At 41.9% G+C, this 19744-nt stretch overlaps 1 protein-coding gene across 2 annotated transcripts in view; it reads right to left on the minus strand.

Moving 5' to 3' along the window:
* Positions 1-19744, minus strand: part of LOC117350769 (histone-arginine methyltransferase CARM1-like) — a 242543-nt gene that overhangs the window by 181334 nt on the left and 41465 nt on the right. For both annotated transcript variants that reach the window (XM_033925354.1, XM_033925363.1), the window contains exon 2: positions 4454-4579. In XM_033925354.1, coding sequence (XP_033781245.1) covers positions 4454-4579 — 126 coding nt within the window. The remainder of the gene's footprint in view (positions 1-4453; positions 4580-19744) is intronic.

Consider the following 19744-nt stretch of genomic DNA (forward strand, 5'->3'; position numbering starts at 1 on the left):
CCATTAAGCTAACTGATTTCACCACATTCTCTGGCAATGAATTCCAGAGTTTAATTACATATTGTGTGAAGAAATAATTTCTCCGGTTTGTTTTAAATCTACTACATAGTAGCTTCATCGCACGCCCCCTAGTCCTAGTATTTTTGGAAAGAGTGAATAAGTGTTTCACATCTACCCAGTATTTTATAGACCTCTATCATATCATCCCTGAGCTATCTCTTCTTCAAACTGAAGAGCCCTAGCTGCTTTAGCCTTTCCTCATAGGGAAGTCATCCCAAACCTTTTATCATTTTCATCACCCTTCTCTGTACCTTTACTAATTCTGCTATATCTATTTTGAGATACAGCGACCAGAACTGCACACAGTATTCAAGTTGCGGCCACACTACAGAGCAATACTAGGACATTTTAACATTTTCATCTTTGTTTTCAATTCATTTCCTGATAAGTCCTAACATTCTATTTGCTTTCTTAGCTGCCGCCGCACATTGAGCTGAGGGTTTCAATGTACCTCAACAATGACGCCTAGATCCTTTTCCTGGGCAGAGACTCCTAACATAGAATCTAGCATCATGTAGCTATAGTTCAGGTTCCTCTTTCCCACATGCATCACTTTGCACTTGCTCTCACATTAAACGTCATCTGCCATTTTGATGCCCTGTCTTCCAGTATCACAAGGTCATCTTACAATTTTTCACAATCCTCTTGTGATTGAACAACTTATGTCATCAGTAAATTTAATTATCTCACTATTTAATTCTATCTCTAGGTCTTTGATAAATACGTTAAAAAGCAGTGGTCTCAGCACAGACCCTTGGGGAACCACACTATTTACCCCAATATTCTCCATTGAGAATATTGACCATTTAAACCCACTCTCTGTTGTCTGTTTTTCAACCAGTTCTTAATCCATAATAGGACATTACCTCCTATCCCTTGACTTTCTAATTCCCTCAGAAGTCTTTCATGAGGTACTGTGTCAAATGCCTTTTGAAAATCCAAATACACAATATCAACTGGTTCACCTTTATCCAGGTATTCATCCACTCCTTCAAAGAAATGCAGTAGATTGGTGAGACAAGATTTTCCTTGACTAAAACCATGTTGACTTTCTCTCAATAATACATGCTTATGTATATGTTCTGTTATTTTGTTCTTCATAATAGTCTCTATCATTTTGCCCAACATCAACATCAGACTCACTGGTCTATAATTTCTTGGATCATCCATGGAACCCGATTTAAAAATCGGTGTCACATTAGCCCCCTTCTGCTACTATACTGGTTTTTAAAGAAAAATACAAATGACTACAAATAGCTCTGCAAGTTCATTTTTCAATTCTATTAGCACTCTGGGATGTATACCATCTGGTCCAGGTGATTTGCTTCTATTCAGTTTGTCAAATTGACCCATTACATCATCCAGTGTTACAGAGATTTGTATGAGTTTCTCTGATTCATTAGAATTGAATACCATTTTTGGCAGTGGCAACTCCCCCATGTGAAGACCAAAGCAAATAATTCATTTAATTGTCTGCCGTGAAATCCCCTTTTATCCCTTGGTCATCTAGAGGTCCAACCAATTCTCTTCCCAGCTTCTTGTTTTTAATATACCTAAAAAAGTTTTTACACTGTGTTTTTGCTTCCAACGCAATCTTCTTTCAAGATCTTTCTTCACCTTCCTTATTAGTGTCTTGCATTTGACTTGACATTCCTTGTGCTATTTACAATTATTTTCAGTCAGATCCTTCTTCCACTGTCTGAAAGATTCTCTTTTAACTCTAATATCTTCCTTAACCTCACTTGTTAATCACGCTGGCTACTGTTTCATCTTCCTTCCTCCTTTTTTAATACATGGAATATATCTAGTCTGGGCTTGCAGGATAGTATTTTTAAATAACATCCACGCCTGATGTATATTTTTGACCTTTGCAGCTGCACCTTTAAGTTTCATTTTTACCATTCTCCTCATGTTATCATAGTCTCCTTTTATAAAGTCCTTTTATAAAGTCTCCTTTTATAAGTCTCCTTTTATAAAGTCTTCTCTGTAACTGCTCCCCAGTTATAGAATTCTATGCCATCACATCTTCAGGAGGAATCTTCTCTGGATCGATTCAAATCAAATTTAAAAACTTTTTTATTTAAAGATGCATTCCATTTATAATCCTTAAATTACTCTTAACGACACAGATGAAATCTCTCCCTCCCTATTGTATTTATCATTCATGTCTCTCTATCCTTATTGTCGGATAATGTATGTCTGTTAACGGGATATGTATGTACTACCCCTATTTTATTCATTTTACCTTTGTATGCCACTTTAGAAGTTTGATAAGCGGGATAACAAATATTAAACAAACTTGAAACTCGGGGCCTCTTCTATCAAACTGCGCTAGCAGTTTGTAGCACGGCGAACCGCGCTGAATGACCCGTGCTGCTCCCGATGCTCATAGAGTTACTATGAGCATCAGGAGCAGTGCGGGCCATTCAGCGCGGCTCTGTGCTAAAAACTGCTAGCGCAGTTTGATAGAAGAGGCCCTTAAACTTGAAACTTGTATTACATTTCCTGTGTAAACTTATTCCAGGGATTATATCAAATCTGATCATGTTATGATCACTGTTATCAAGCGGCCCAGCACCATTACCTCCCTCACCAATTCATGCGCTCCACTAAAAACTAGATCTAGACTTGCTTCGCCTATTGTCGGTTCCTGAACCAGCTGCTCTATAAAGCAGTCCTTGATTTCATCAAGGAATTTTATCACCCTAGTATGCCCTGATGATACATTTACTCAGTCAATACCATATACAACCCACCCTTAAACTCCTGGGAGTAACAATAGACAGATGCTGCACAATGCAAGCCCATATCAACAAGACCACCCAGAGAGCTTTTCTAACCATGCGCAATTTACGTAAAATCAGAAAATTCTTCGACAAAGAGCATTATAGGCTTGTAATCCAATCCCTAGTATTAGGTCTACTGGACTACTGCAACATCCTCTACCTGCCTTGCCCTGCAACAATGATAAAACAATTACAGACAATCCAAAACACTGCACTCAGACTGATCTACTCACTAAGAAAATTTGACCATGTCACCACTGCCTACCTAGACTCAAACTGGTTACCAATACAAGCGCAAATCCAATTCAAATTATACTGTCTATTATTCAAAGCAATAAATGGCTCAGCCCCCAATTACCTAAACAACTGCCTGAACCAAAACCTCGCTGCTAGACAAAGAAGATCTAAGACTCCATTTACCTACCCCCCACTCAAAGGCATCCAGCGTAAGAAGATGTTTGACAGTCTACTAGCGATGCAAGCAGCGAATTTGGACCATGCCATCTCCAACCTGCTGATGACAACAAGCGATTTCAAATCTTTTCGCAAAGAAATCAAAACCCATCTATTCAAAAAATGTATACAGATGTCATAACTCCAACCTGGATTCCCCTCAGTGTGACTCCCCCATCCTTCCTTCCTGACCAATTACCCTTCCCCCTCAAAGTCCAAGCTTGTCAACTGCTTCCCTAACTGCATATATACTGAAACTGCACTATATACTATCTGTACAGCATCCCGAATTGTATATCCACTGAATAGCCCAATCCTCCTTGCTGTATCTCATTCCCTAAACTATACTACACCATTCTTCTTGTAACTCCTCTGGAAATGTTCTTCTTCTTGTAACTCTTCTGGAAAAGTCCAGAAGTCTCTTGGTAATCATCCTGGAAATGTCCAGATGTATTGGTAAGTTGTAAAAGTATTGTAATGAAATGAACTGTGGGAGATAATATTAAAATTGAATTGATAAAGATAATACTTGTTTTTATTAAATATTTAATAGCTGGTTTTAAGAATTTGAGTTATCCAATGGGCAGCTATTTAATTAACTGAACCCCCTCCCCAAGCTTAGGCTTTAGGTTAATACATATTTATTGTGGATATCCTGCCTGTGGCTCTCGAGGACTGGAATTACATACCCCTGGGCTATTGGTACAAAATTTCTCAGGTGTGGTACCTGCACCTCCTTAACTATTGACACCCCCCATCCCCCACTAACTTAGAAAAAATGCTAATGATGAGATGAAAGGTATGAATAGTCGAGAGTCCATGGTGTGCTGTTGGCAGATGGGGGGAGGGGGGTTAGGTGAGATACAAGCAAGAAGGAAGTCACTCAGTTTGACTTCTCAGTAACTGAACCACCACATTTTAACTTAGTGTGAAAAGGAACAGACTACAAGGAAACAAGCATTAGGAGCATATTTGTCAGAAGCACATACAGTATTTATCTAACAGCAATGAAAGAAAACGGGGCGCTGTTAATGTATTTAGTCTTTTTAGCTTTGATCTCTTTTCTGTCCTCTGGGGGAACTCAAGGTGAATTGCATTTGCAAACCTGTGCAATAAATAATATGAAAATGGAATCTCATAATGCAAGCACTTACCAGCATGTGACCTGAAGTGCAGCAGAACACTGTTGAATCCTAGGGTAATTAAAACAGACTGCTTCCCTACACGACAGTATTCTGTATCTCTGTTAACCAAGCACTTAAACAAACATACTCCATCACCTGAGGGAGAAAAAAAAAAGACTTTGTTATTAAAAAAAAAAAAAAAAAAAGCTATGTTCATGCATTTAAAAATTTTATTCCAATTTTCAGACAGAACTGAAGAGGAAATGAGTTAGTGTTCAATTCGTGTAAGGGTAAGATTCTGTGGAACTGTTGTCAGAACTTTGGTGCAACAATGAACCCAATTATCCTTGCTTTTAAGTTTTTGCATCAGAGTGTATCTACCAGTTCATCTCAAAGATGTGCTGGACTAGTATCTTCACATCAACTGTAACCAGTAAACTGTATGTTACCCTGTTTCCCTGAAAATAAGACCTATCCCAAAAATAAGCTTTAGCATGATTTTAAAAGATGCTCCTAATATAAGCCCTACCCCCAAAATAAGCCCTAGTTAAGATCGACCTCTGAAGGCCCCCCAAATGTCCCCGACACTCGCTGACTTCATAGTTAACACTAGTGCTGCCTGATTTGCTGATAAAATTGGACTCATCGATTCAGAAACCCCTCCACCGCTGCTGTTTTAGGAGGCCTCGGAGCGGAGGTATGTCAGTCTACCCCCGGCATCTATCTCCATCCCCATCCCATCTCTGCAAGGTTCTGTCCCTGTCTCTGCCCTCATCCGCACAAGTCTCAAACACTTTAAATCATAAGTGTTTGAGGCTTGTGTAGTGGAGGACAGAGCTTGCAGAGATGGGGCAGGGACAGGGACAGAACTCGGGATGGGACGTGGATGGAGATAGATCCCATCCCGTGCCATTCTCTAGGCAGCAACACTTATGCCCCTCATATACTCAACCCATGTGAAAACCCCTTGCATTGACGTGCTATGCCACTTATATATGCCATACAGAATAGAATTTGCTGCCACCTAAGGGTACACTTTACCAACAAAGGTACAGGTATTGTGTACATTAACCCATGTAAGAGGCACTTACTGTAAATGTGGGTGCCCAGTTCCAGAATGCCTTTATTGTGTACGTGTGGAGGGGCATAATCAAAACAAATGTCTAAGTCCGTTTTGGGCCTAGGGCGCTAGTCGTCCAAAGTCGGTAGCATCCAAAGTCCTTTCTCAAAAAATATGTCCCCCAATTTTTTTTTTTGTTGTTGAAAATCCTCCTCTTCTACATTCACTCATTTGATCATCCAGACCGTTAGTACATCTATCTTTATAGTACATTCTCATCCAAAACATCGTCCAACTCCCATACGCCTAGAGCAAGTCCTTTTGGACATGGGAGAGGCCAGCAAAGTGATGGACTGGCCACCCAGACATGGCAACAGAGTAGTAGGGCACCTTGCAGGGTACTGCTGTGAACATCACAAAAAGGATGCCACATAAACATCTCACCACAACTCCCTTATAGGTCATGGTGAGCCCCCCAAAACCTACTATACCCATCTGTCTACAACCCCAATAGCCCTTATAGCTGCAGATGCCACCTATATGGCAGTACAGTAGGATTTTATGGGGTTTTGGTGGGCTCTCATTTTCCACCATGAATGTAGTGATTAGAGTGGCTTATGGGCCTGGGTCCTCTTCTCTATGGTTCAGTAGCCTACCCTCCAGACTACTTAAGCCACCTCTGTGCAGTTCTACTAGGTTTTCCTATGCCAGGTGCTGATATTCCGGAGGCAGGTATGGTACATTTTTATTCCAATTTTTATGGTGATGGGGAGGGGGGGAAGAGGGTTTCAGTGATTACTGGGGGAGTGTGTTGGGGTCTGTACTTTGTGTCCGCAGTGGTTATCTGGCCATTTAGACCTGTTTATAGATTGCCTAAGTCACAACATATAAGTTCCATCCAGGCATCCTCGTAAAACTTTTGATTATCCCTGCGGTAAAACTAAGTTTAGGTCAGCCCACATCCCAACCTAACTACTCCTTCAAAAACACCCCTTTCCGCTCTGGGTGCACAGCGGGATTCAGAGACCTAAACAGTCTCTGGATATGACTAAAAAACCCATTTCGATTATCACTTGGATGACCTGTCATTTAGGTCATCCAAGTGCCAATTTGGGTGGGTTTCTAGACATATTTCTGTTTTGAATATGAGCCCCCATACATTTCAAGTTATAAAAGAAAATTTTTGAAAATCAGTATTTAATTTTAGATAGCTGCAATTGTGACTTGAATGATGGTTAGAAAATACAGTACTCATATCAGGGCTGTTGATTATAATGCCTGGGACCACCAACAAGATGCAAAAATTCCCATTCAAATAAAATATTCCACTGTAATAAGTGCACATCTACCAGAAAATATATTTCTGTATGGTATACAGTGTGTCAAATATTTTTCCTTATAAAAAAGCTAGTGGTATTTGAACTTAATCATATATGATCATTCTGTTTAACATGCATTCAGTAAGTCTTGAAGCCATTCATTTACTCTGGGAACAGAGTAATTAATCATGACTGGAAACATTAAAAAAAAAGTTTGAAAACAAGGAGGGCTTCAGGCCAGACCCAAATCCCAATCCACTGCTCAGTATGCTCAGTCCATGTTAAAGTAATTTTATTGTTTTCTTTTCAATAAATATCAATAAAGTATTTCACCTAAGGGGGAAAAAAGAATCTCAAATCCTTACATGCTGTGTTATTTTTTCCCTGGGAGTATTTGCCTACTAACACATGGCTCAATACTATCAAGAGCCATCTTAAAGGACCTTCATCCTTCATGAAAGACCCCACCCTACAAAGACCCATCACCCCCCCCCCCAAGACTCCCACAGAGCCCCATCCCCGAAGACCTCCCCAGAATCTATCAGGTGTTTCCCTGGTGTCTAGCAGCTTGGTGAGGAACAATCCCCAATCACTCCTACCCCTGCACAGAACATAAGAATAGCCTTACTGGGTCAGACCAGTGGTCCATCAAGCCTAGTAGCCGGTTCTCACTGTGGCTAAACCAGGTCACTAGTACCTGGCCAAATCCCAAGGAGTAGCAATATTCATTGGTTAAGGGGCTGAAGGAGTTGCCGTACAGTGAGAGATTGGAGAAACTGGGACTCTTCTCCCTTGAAAAGAGGAGACTGAGAGGGGACTTGATCGAAACGTTCAAAATACTGAAGGGAATAGACTTAGTAGAGAAAGACAGACTGTTCCCCCTCTCCAAGGTAGGGAGAATGAGAGGGCACGCTCTAAAGTTGAAAGGGGATAGATTCCGTACAAATGTAAGGAAATTTTTCTTCACCCAGAGAGTGGTGGAAAGCTGGAACGTTCTTCCGGAGTCTGTTATAGGGGAAAACACCCTCTAGGGTTTCAAGACAAAGTTGGACAAGTTCCTGCTAAACTGGAACGTACGCAGGTGAGGCTGGACTCATTTAGAGCACTGGTCTTTGACCTGAGGGCCGCCGCATGAGTGGACTGCTGGGCATGATGGACCACTGATCTGACCCAGCAGCGGCATTTCTAATGTTCTCGCTACCGATCCAGGGCAAGCAATGGCTTTCCCCGTGTCTTTCTCAATAACAGACTATGGACTATTCGCTCTTACCGCGTCCTTTGGCAACGCGTTCCAGAGCTTAACTATTCTCTGAGTGAAAAAAAAATTTCCTCCTATTGGTTTTAAAAGTATTTCCCTGTAACTTCATCGAGTTTCCCCTAGTCTTTGTAATTTTTGACAGGGTGGAAAATCGATCCACTTGTACCCGTTCTACTCCACTCAGGATTTTGTAGACTTCAATCATATTTCCCCTCAGCTGTCTCTTTTCCAAGTTGAAGAGCCCTAACCGTTTTAGTCTTTCCAGCTCCAGTCGACCCCTAGCAGTAAACTCTCAGTACTACTGCTAGAACTCAAGCTCCCCCATAAGGAAATAAAGACGGTAAAATGTACTCATATTTGGCTCACCCAATTCCATCCAACCCTGCTGCCATTCTGCCCCAGCCTCATCCCTAGCTCCGCCCCTGCAACCTGCGTTCGTGCTCGGAGTCACATCGGGAGGGCATCTGTGCATGCACAGGTATGACACGATAATGTCACGTGCATGTTTGCGCAACATCACTGCGTTGCATCTGCGCACTCGCAGATGCCCTCCCGATGCGGGTCCTGAGCTGGAAGCTTTTCAAAACCTGGACAAAGTGCCGGGTTTTGAAAAGCCATCCGGACGCCCGGACGTCTGGTAGCTGAAAGGCATCGACAAAATAGAACAGGAAAATAAATTATTTACATTGTCCAACGTGACACGGACAAGAGGACATGGTTTGAAGCTAAGGGGGGACAAGTCCAGGACAAATGTCAGGAAGTTCTGCTTCACGCAGCGAGTGGTAGACACCTGGAATGCTCTCCCAGAGGAAGTTATTACGGAATCCACTGTGCTAGGATTCAAAGGCAAATTAGATGCACATCTCCTTACGAGAGGCATAGAGGGATATGGGTGACTAAAACTACATCAGTTGTACACCTGACTGGGCCTCCGCGTGTGCGGATCACCGGACTCGATGGACCATGGGTCTGATCCGGAGATGGCAGTTCTTATGTTCTTATTCTGAGGTTGCACTGCTTGCAAAGCCTGATTTCAGTTTTTAATTCGTGCTCCTGTATTCTGTATTCGACAAGAGTCTGTGTTTAGTACATGTGAAGGATTTTGCTACAGTATACACTTCTCTCTCCGCATTCGCGGTGGATATGGGCAGATATAGCCGCGAGAATGGAAAACCCCGCAAATAACAGTTCAACAGTTATTTGCTGTTTTTCTGTAAAAAGCCCACAAAAGACACAAAACCGCGAATAAAATTACTTGTTCCTGTCAAGAAAGTGCTGCGATTTCCTTTGCACAACGCTGAGAGGATCGATTTTCTCTGTGCATCGCTGGGAGCTTCCTTTGACGTAAATTTTGGGGCGGAGCCTGCGCACAATAAAACCACGAATAACTGAAACTGTGGATAACGAAACCGCGAATACGGAGGAAAAAGTGTAATCTCGTTATAATGGACTTCAAAGGACCTGGAAAAACAGTCCGCTATATCCAGAGTTGCATTTTTTAAAAACTTTATTTAGGTCAGCTTGAAACAACGTACAATCAATGACCAACAGTCACTGCACAAGCTTATCAGCCACATCAATAACAAAACTCAGCAAAACATTGGTATGGCACGAAATGATTGCAAAACCAGAACACTAAAAGATATTCTAAAGCATTATGTCGTACTGTACTGGAAAGAAAAATAATCTGTCATTTTTATCTGGGCTGCATTTTGATACTATATCACTGGCACGCCACGCGCCTTGTAGGCGAAGCCTGCATGTCTGTTATAGCCGAACAAAACTACAGCTAAAAGCGGCTTTGGAGACCCAATTGGTTGTCCGTTATATCCGAAAGTCAGTTATATGCGAGTCCGCTATATGTGATGATTTTCTGCATGTTTATATGTTTATATGTCTTCCGATCCTTAAGGAGAAAGTTAAGTTATTATTATCTTCTTCCATATCACTCAATTCTGAAAGCAATTTTTTGACACATTGCTATGACCATTATAGTAGGAGGTTTTATGCCAGTGAAGTGATCGCCTGAACACCGTTATTCCACCATTGTGGAGGTGGGTGGGCCCCTGTCTGAGGCTTTTTCCTCCGTTAAGACTGGTCTCTGCTTGTGTCTTTTGTTTACTATACCTTCAATTTTTCCTTTTGGTGAAGATGTGCAGTTTCTGTGTCAGGACTTCTAACAGTCCTGCTTGGTCTGCTTTTCCAACAGGAAATACAATCTGGTAGGTTTATTGACATTTAAATCCTGGGAATTAATGTGGTTTTGGTATGGCAGGTTTGCTATAGGGCTCCGAGTGTTGCCTTCATTGCAGGGTTTTCAGTAATTGTTTTGGCTGGCACGACAGCAGCGCACACGTAAACACAATGTGTCATAATAAGTGACAGATTTATCTCAGAAGACAGTAATTTGAATGACTATATTTGTGTGCTATGGTTTTAAATATGTATTTCTCAAGTAAAATAAATAATGTAACTCTTGCCTATCCTCACATTACTGATATATGCTGCATGACAGATGGGGGGGGGGGGATGAATTTAACACTGACTTGCAGGGTTATGCTCACTGGATACTGTATTTTGGATCCAGGTTGGGGGCCATTAGCAAATTAATTCACAACATTCACCATTTTTTCACCAGCTCTTAACTCAGTCCAAGGCTCAAAAAGTTACTAAAAATGAGGCAGACTCACAACAATAACAAAAGCAGAAAACACAAACATAACTCAGATAGCCACAGTCCCTTAATTCTCCCAGGCCTCTCCAAATCCCCAGCAGACTCCTTTTTCACCCTTTTTTTCTCTTGAATATGTCTCAGAGCTGGATTGAACTCAGATTTGGCCACAAATTCAGTTTCCTCTGGCTGCCTGACTAGGGTTACCAGATTTGGAACCTCACAAACGCTGTGTCAGGAAGGCCTCATTTAGGCCGGGATGTGTGTGTAACATCATCTATGCACACTCAGAGGCCCTCCAGATGTGGCTGGAGCTCACTGGGGCTTTCCAAAACCTGGACAAACTACCAGGTTTTGGCCAGGCATCTGGTAACCCTATGCCTGACCCTCCTTGCTCAGAGCTAAGAGATATCCACTGCATTCTCTCCTTCTCCTGGATCAGCTGCTTGCTTGTTTATTTATTCAACTTTCTATATTGTTCTCTCAAGGGAGCTCAGAGCAGTTTACGTTAATTTATTCAGGTACTCAAGCATTTTTCCCTTATTTATTCTGGTGGGCTCACAATCTATCTAATGTATCTGGGGCAATGGGGGGGGGGGGGGAATAAGTGACTTGACCAAGGTCACAAGGAGCAGCATGGGTTTGAACCCACAACATCAGGGTGCTGAGGCTGTAGCTTTAACTACTGCACCCACACTCTCCCCAAAGACTGTGGGAGGTGTACCAGCCAAGGAGGAATCTGAGGTCGGAGGGTATCATGCCCAGCAGTCCGCTCACACAGCAGCCCTTAGGTCAAAGACCAGTGCCCTATTTGAGTCTAGCCTTACCTGTGTAGTTCTGGTTCAGCAGGAACTTGTCTAACTTTGTCTTGATTCCCTGGAGATTGTTTTCAAGTTTCAAGTTTATTAGTGTATTTGATTAATCGCCTATTAAAATTACTAAGCGATGTACAAAATCAATAAGGAGCAATAAAAAGAAACTAACAATATACATAGTGGCTACATATTATACATACATGAGTCCTAGAAGGGAAAGGGGCATGTGCATAGCAGGGGAGAAAAGTGTGAAGAGGTGGGGGGGGGTAGGGAGGAGGAGGGGTCTGGGGCGGACTGCCACCCCTTCCTATACCACTGCTTACATACCTAACTGTCAGAGTCTAAAAATTAAAAAATGAAATATCAACTATAATAATCCTCTAAGCACGCTTGTGCTACCTGACAAGTGCTGTGTCCCTCTGTGGCCATATTCTGTTACGGTGCATGGTGTGCTTGAAGAACGTGCGCTGATTGGCGGCGTGTGCATTAGTTTGAGCGGTGGTGGCAGTTTCACTGAGAGCTGACAGGAATGGCTGAAGGGTGTCGTTTCACTCTAATAGCTGAGAGGAACGGCTGGAGGGTGTCGTGACGGTGCTGCAGGTGTCCCATGCTGGTAAAAATTCTCAAAGGAGGGGGAGAGGGAAAGGGGGCTGCTTTGGGGGGAAGGGTGTGCTGGGGGCAGATAACTTTGCTCAGGGGGAAGACAGAAGGGGGCCATGGAGAGACAGTCAGGGAGGAACTGGAGGGGGGAGAGGGAAAGGGGGCTGCTTTTGGGGGAGAGGTGTGCTGGGGGCAGACAGCTTTGCTCGGGGGGGAAGACAGAAGGGGGCCACAGAGAGACAGTCGGGGAGAGGGAAAGGGGACTGCTTTGAGGAGAGGGGTGTGCTGGGGGACAGATAACTTTAATCTGGGGAGGGGAAGACAGAAGGGGGCCATGGAGAGACAGTCAGGGAGAGGGAAAGGGGGCTGCTTTGGGGGGAGGGGTGGCTGGGGGGATAGACAGCTTTGCTCTGGGTGGAAGATAGAAGGGGGCCACAAAGAGACAATCAGGGAGAGGGAAAGGGGCTGTTTTGGGGGGAGGGGTGTGCTGGGGGGCAGACAGCTTTGCTCTTGGGGGGGGGGAAATACAGAAGGGGGCCACGGAGAGACAGGCAGACAGGGGGCCAGGGAGAGAGACAGAAAGAAAGACAGGCCAAGGAGAGAGAAGCAAAGAAAAAAAGACATACAGACAGCCAGTGTCCAAGGAGAGAGAGAAAAAGAAAAAAAAAAAACCCAACCAGATAGCGGCCAAGGAGAGAGAGAGAAATAAAGAATGGCAGACAGAAAGAAATACAGACAGACAGACGGTAGCCAAGGAGAGAGAGTGAAAGAAAGAATGAGAGACAGACAGGGGGCCAGAGAGACAGACAGCCAGCGTCCAAGGAGAGAAAGAGAGAGAGAGAAAGAAAAAAACAAACAGACGAACAGCGGCCAAGAAGAGAAAGAGAAGGAAAGAATGACAGACAGAAAGACAAACAGACAGGGGGCCAGGGAGAGATACAGACATAAAGAATGACAGACAGACAGACAGCATCCAAGGAGAGAGAGAGAGACAAAGAAAAAAGAAAACCAGACAGACATCTACTCTAGCACCCGTTAATGTAACGGGCTTAAACTCTAGTATAAATAATAAAATTATATACATTGTTTCAGACACACCTGGTCTTCTGTTATCAATCTTTTAAGCTACTTTAAACATAAACCTATTTACAGTATATAGCCTAATGTAGCCTTGTCATAGCTAAGGGGAATTGCAGAAGAGACCGGAGCCTAAGATTAACTGCAATGCATTGCTAAACACAGCACGACTTGTATAGTAAGGCCTGTAACAGCATAGACTTAACAAATGTCATGCAAGAAGATCACAAAAAGAACAGAGAAGAATACTAGACAACGCTGAAAAAGTCAAAAAGAGAACTGAGACTGACAAATGCACATGCAGAAGAAAAAATGGCTAAACGTGTAAAGCTTTTTTTCAGGAATATTGGTCAGAAGAAGGCCAGAGGTGGAATTGCAAAGCTCAAAGATGATGAGGAACAGTGCGTGGAGAGTGATGAGGAACAAGCAGAAATGCTACACAAATCCTTCTGTTCAATGTTCATGGAAGAAAATCCTGGAGAAGAACATCAAATGATTGACAAAGGCACGTGTGGAAATGGAATCGATTCCATACCTTTCACAGAAGAAAGTTATTAATAGTGATTAATAGATAGCATTCTCCCTGGAACACTTCAGAATTGTGTGAATTAAAGGCGTCTTGCCAGAAACTAATCCACTCATAATGTCATAGGCAATTATTCTTTTTTTTATGGCAATTTTCAACATAAATTCATATATAGAATACTGGGACTATGGATCATTTATTATACTATTGTCCCTTGATACTTAAATTTTGGAGGTCCATATGGGATCAAGTGAACAACATATTGGAAAATCCAGTGGCACCATTTTATTTGGTACATTGATGAGAGCTAAAAGCCAAATATCTAATTAAAATAACAAACTTCTATTTATAATGACAGGGGTTGCCATACTGCTCATTTTAAGGAATTGGAAGAATTGGGATCGATTAAGTTACAATTTTTGATGGGTATCTCTGTGTTACATTTTTAAAATGGAGCGTTTCATGGCCATATAGCAAAGGCATTACAGAAAGTTTATGGATGCTTGGGAGCCATTGGCTAAATTTTGTAAGGAAGAATAATTGATTTTATTTTATAGACTTGTAAACATACACATCGAGGGTGGGTTGAGGGGGTGGGGGAAGGGAGTTGCATTGGAACTTGATTCAGGGTATATATGGATAGTATCTTTTGGGTTTTATTTTATTTGAGTATTGGGTGGGAGGGTGGGGAAAAATTTAATTGTATATTAATGTCTGAAAGTTTATTGTGCTTGTCTTGTGATATTTTATGTACTGAATTACTTGTTGCACAATTGTAGTTTGAAAATCTAATAAAGATATATATAAAAAAATAATACAAGAATGGAATATATAATAGTAAATTTCCAAACAACAAAATCATACAATTTCAATTTCTATCTAGCTCATGTTTAGGGAGACTATCATTATACATCTTAGAAAACTTTTTAAGGAAAAAATCAGACATTGTTAGAAAACTACCTAAGTAAATAAACAGACAAGAAAAAACCTTAAAATCCTTCAATTATGACTGGTTTCCTTTCTATCTCCAAACAGTCATTTCACTATTTTTCTGAAGATTCATGTGCTAACAAAAACTGTTCAAGCTGCAAGGGGTCCCAAAACACGAATTCCTTTTCCTGATATTTTAGTAAACACTTACATGGGAATTTTAAGAAAAATGTTGCTTCCAACGCCACAACTCTAGATTTTAATAACAGAAAAGCTTTTCTTTTGAATTGTGTTGCTTTAGCAACATCTGGGAATCCTAACACATTGTCCCCCACAGAATTTCTTATTTTTATTTTGGAAATACATTTTAAGAGTTAACATTTTATCTGTCTCATTAGAAAACTTTACCAATAAAGTAGCCCTAGTTCGAATTATATCTTGCGAGTCTTCCAAGAAGCCAGAGAGATCAAATTCCGTAGGGGCAAGTTGATCTGTTCCCAAATCAGATGGAATTTTCTTTTTTTTTTTGAGGACTATAATGAGATTGGTAAGGAATCTGCGATTGGCAGACCTAGAAGTTCATGAAAATATTTCCTTAATAGAATCTCAGACAACAAATTTGTGGTCGGAAAGTTTACTACAGGCAATTATTGAATCTAGAAGTTATTTTCACCAATGCTTGGTTTTGCATTTCTCAAAACTGTGAATTTGTGTCTACAGAAATAAAATGCTTCTTCATAGCAAAAATGTTTTCAAATATGCAGAGTTGAGAAAAAGACCTTAGCCCAACCTATATGTCATGTCTGTCTATCCAAGTTAGATTGCAAGCTCTTCTGAGAAGGGACCATCTATTAAATGTCAAATGTACAGCACTGCGTATGCCTTTTGGCACTACAGAAGTGATAAATAGTAGTAGTAGTTTCCATCTCTATGGTTCACTACACTGCCCACTAGGCCACTCCAGGACCTGTTTGATGATCTAATAGGACTACCTATAACATTTGAATCTGTCATACAGGGTATTGGTATGTTTCTCAACTTCTGACTAGGGGTGTGTTTAAGGCTTTTGAAGAATTGAGAAAGGAGTTTGGATTAAGGGTGTCTCAATTTTACTGTTTGTTGCAGTTTTAGCATTGTTTGAAAGATAGTAGGTTGTTAAAGACTTGTTCAGAAAGGTGATACTGTGAGGGGTTAATTGGGCAGCATAAGAAAGCCTCAACTGCCTATGGAAAGTTTGAGTTTAAAGAGGCTAATTGGTGTGTGGCTTTGGAGCAAATCTGGGAGCATGATTTTGGGGAATCAGTGAGGGGAGGATGAATAGGTGACTTTTTGGACTAGAGTCTGTAATATAATAATAATAACTTGATTCTCCTATACCGCCATAGTCAGATGACTTCTAGGCGGTTCACAACTGAAGAGAGCTGGACAATCAGCGAATTACAAAATGCAAATAGCGAAAGTACAACATGTTATATAAGAGATAGACAGAAGAAAAATATAAATTTAGTGAGGTTTCTGTTTAGGAGATGGATCTGTCAAATAGTACAGTTTTAATTTTTTTCCGAAGGGTGCCGTAAGTCAGCCTGGCTCCATTGATGAAGTTACCTAACCAAGATTGGTTAGGCCTACCCTTTTGGCCTTAGTAACACAGTCTTTTTTTATGTGGCTCATCGGGCCCTTCGGCCACCTTATAAAGTACCCCGGTTTTCAAGGGAGCGGTTGGGTGTCTGTCGGTCATGTCGTTTGGATGTGGGAACTTTTCAACATATGTTATTTGCCTATTGTGTACAATTGTTTTGGAAGTCAGTATTGGGAAAATATATCTGGACAAAACCCTCTCTTTTCAAGCTGGCAAATGGAATGATTGCCTTACCACCCTCATCTCTCTTGCCCCATCCTACCTATCCTTCAGAAAATCTCTCAAAGCTTACCTCTTTGATAAATTTCTCTAACCCCCATCCTTCCTTCCTTTCCTCTCCTTCCTCACCTATATATCTCTTCTTCCCCAGATCTTACTATCCTCATACTGCACTCCCTTGTAACTGTATATATTCCTTTCTCTCCTCTCTTCATCCTTCCAAAGTATTTTAGATCAATGTAGTCTTGTTAGAATGTTTATTTCTTATTTTTCCTCTATCTCCATTTTTCACTTCTTTGTTATTCTCCAGGTACTTTAGTTAGATTGTGAGCCTTCGGGACAGTAAGGGAATTTCTAAGTACCTATCTTACTTTTTAATTTTAATTGCTATTGTTACTGGTTACTTTACCCTGGTTAATCTGACTCTGCATCTTCGCTGTAAATGTACAGTCTCTTCTCCTGTAAACCGCTCTGAACTGTTTTGTGGTATTGCGGTATACAAAAATAAAGTTATTATTATTATTATTATTTTTAAGTTTCCTGCTCCACTAACTTATAGATTGGTTGTTCTGTGGTCTGTGGCTTTGGCCACAATTTTGAATAAAGCAGAAGCCAACTTATTTGATGTATTAATGGGGTTAGCAATTCAGCAAATGTTATCGTGCTGGAAGAATAGTTCTGCTGTTTCAGGGTGTGTCTGGTAGACTGCTGTTTGTTTGGTGCAGAAGTATGAGGAGGTTGCCACTGTGAAACAGAGGCGTTTACCATATTTTCAAAAGTTTTGGGGTTTGTTCGATTCCTATTGTCAGATTAATCTTTATTTATTTTTTTAAAAAGTTCTTTATTCAATTTTTAAACTACAGAAGTGCACAATAACTAATACATTTACATATAATAATAAAATTAAAGCATCTTAACTTACAAAAATGTATATAAAGGAAAATTAATTCCCCCCACCCTTTCACCTATTAATCAGTAAATAAATACCTTCAAGAACAATCAATACATACCCCTGAAACCAATTCCAAAATGTACACCCCCCCCCCCGCCCTCCCACCCTGGATGTGTATGGTAAAGGGACAACTAAGAAATCTATCCTTACAGTATTTAGTTAACGGTTCCCAAACATCCATAAATTTCTTGTAATTTCCCTACTGAATGGCCATAAACCGCTCCATTTTAAAAATTTAGCAAAGAGATTCCCACCAAAATGTGTAATTTAGTATATCCCAATAAGCTGCATGGCAACCCCTGTCATTATAAAGAGAAGTTTGTTACTTCTCACAGATAGTTGACTCTTTGCTCTCATAAATGTACCAAATAAAATGGTATCATATGATAGTGCCACTGGATTCTCCAATAATTTATTAACTTGATCCCAAATAGATCTCCAAAATTTCAGTATCAAGGGACAATAGTATAACAAATGATCCAACGTCCCAGGTTCGAGATGACAGTGCCAGCATCTATTAGATTTGGAACTATCTACTCTATGTAAATGAACTGGGGTCCAAACAGCTCTATGTAATAAGAAAAACCATGATTGTCTTGGATTAATCTTTAAATATGTGATACCTGGCTCTTGTGGGTGCCTTGGTGGGTTTGGGGGTTCTCTTTTTTTTGTAATTTAAATGTCAATAAACATTTCTGAACACTGAATATACAGCCCCTGCTGGAGAACATGAAGAAGTTGTTGTGGAAAGATCTCCCTCCTACAGTGTTGTATAGTAACTACCAGTAAATCAGTGACAGTAATGTATATGAACCGGTCAATATTCAGTAGGCAGCAGTTACACTAGAAATGTCTAAGACTGATGAGGAAGAAGATGAAGTGAAGTGCTGAAAGGTCCTTGCCTCTGAGAGCTAGAACCACAGAACCAAGACATTTCCAGTAATCCATTCCTTTGAGCTCATTTTGGGATAACAGTCCATTGAGAGCTGTAACGTATCATTTTAAACTGTATTGTTGATATGCTCTACAGATTATGCTTTCTAACAATTACGGTACTACAATGACCAAGACAATTTAATATCATGTACTTCAGATACTTGGAACATGAAAGGGTGAATCACAAATACAAAGGTTGAGCGATATGATCTGTCAAGCTGTATCCTATTGTTCTTTCAGGAAATTAGTTAAGACCTATGGGGGTAATAATTTTAAAAAAAAGTCTAACAAGTGTCCTAAATGGCTACTGGGACGATCAAAAAGCCTGATCGTCCAAGTACCCATAACCAAAGCTGGTTTTTAGACGTATCTAAAAACAGCTTAGGCCTTTCCCCTGCCACTAAACGCACAGAGAGAAAAGAGGTGTGTTTAGAGGAGGAGAAAGGGCGGGCAGTGGGCGGGAGGTGGGCCAACCTACACCTAGGCGTACAACAGGTATAACCAAAACATTTACAGGTTGCCTAGTCGGCACTTAGACCTTTTTGACTTAGACGTAGTCAAACCAGGTCTAAGTGCCGAAAAAGGGGCCTCAGCGGCCCGGCAACCTACCCACCGCAAGCATCGCGGCAGGAGAGATACCTCATCTCCCCTACCACGATGCCATCACTCCTCTACCCGAACTGCCGCGACCCGCGGCAGGAGAGATGCCCTATCTCTTCTGCCGCGGGTTGCGACAGTTCCGGTAGAGGAGTGATGGCATCGCGGAAGGGGAGATGAGGCATCTCTCCTGCCGCGATCCATCACCCCCCCTTGCAATTAACATCGGGCCAGGAGAGAGCCCAAGCTCTCCTGGCCCGCGGCGACCCCCGAATCGAGTGGGCCAGGAGAGAGCCCAGGCTCTCCTGGCCCCAGCAACCACCTCCCCCCCGCAACTGGCTTGGGCCAAGAGGGAGCCCAAGCCCTCCTGGCCCCGGTGACCCCCAACTGCCGCTACTTGAATGGGCCAGGAGGGAGCCCAAGCCCGCTTGTCCGTCAGGCAGCCAACGGCAGAATGGTGCCGGATTGGCCCAGCCGTCCCAAAGCCCCACCCACAGGTGGGACCTAAGGCGCCTGGGCCAATCAGAATAAGCCTGGGAGCCTTAGGCCCCTCCTGGGGGCATGGCCTGAGGTACACGGGCCGGGTTGGGCCCATGTGCCTCAGGCCCCACCTGTGGGCGGGGCTTTGGGACGGCTGGGCCAATCCGGCACCATTCTGCCATTGGCTGCCTGCCGGACAAACGGGTTTGACAGACACCGGTTACAGAATCCAGCTTTTAGGC

Source organism: Geotrypetes seraphini, chromosome 1 (genome assembly GCF_902459505.1).
Source record: "Geotrypetes seraphini chromosome 1, aGeoSer1.1, whole genome shotgun sequence".
In the NCBI taxonomy this organism is placed as follows: Eukaryota; Metazoa; Chordata; class Amphibia; order Gymnophiona; family Dermophiidae; genus Geotrypetes; species Geotrypetes seraphini.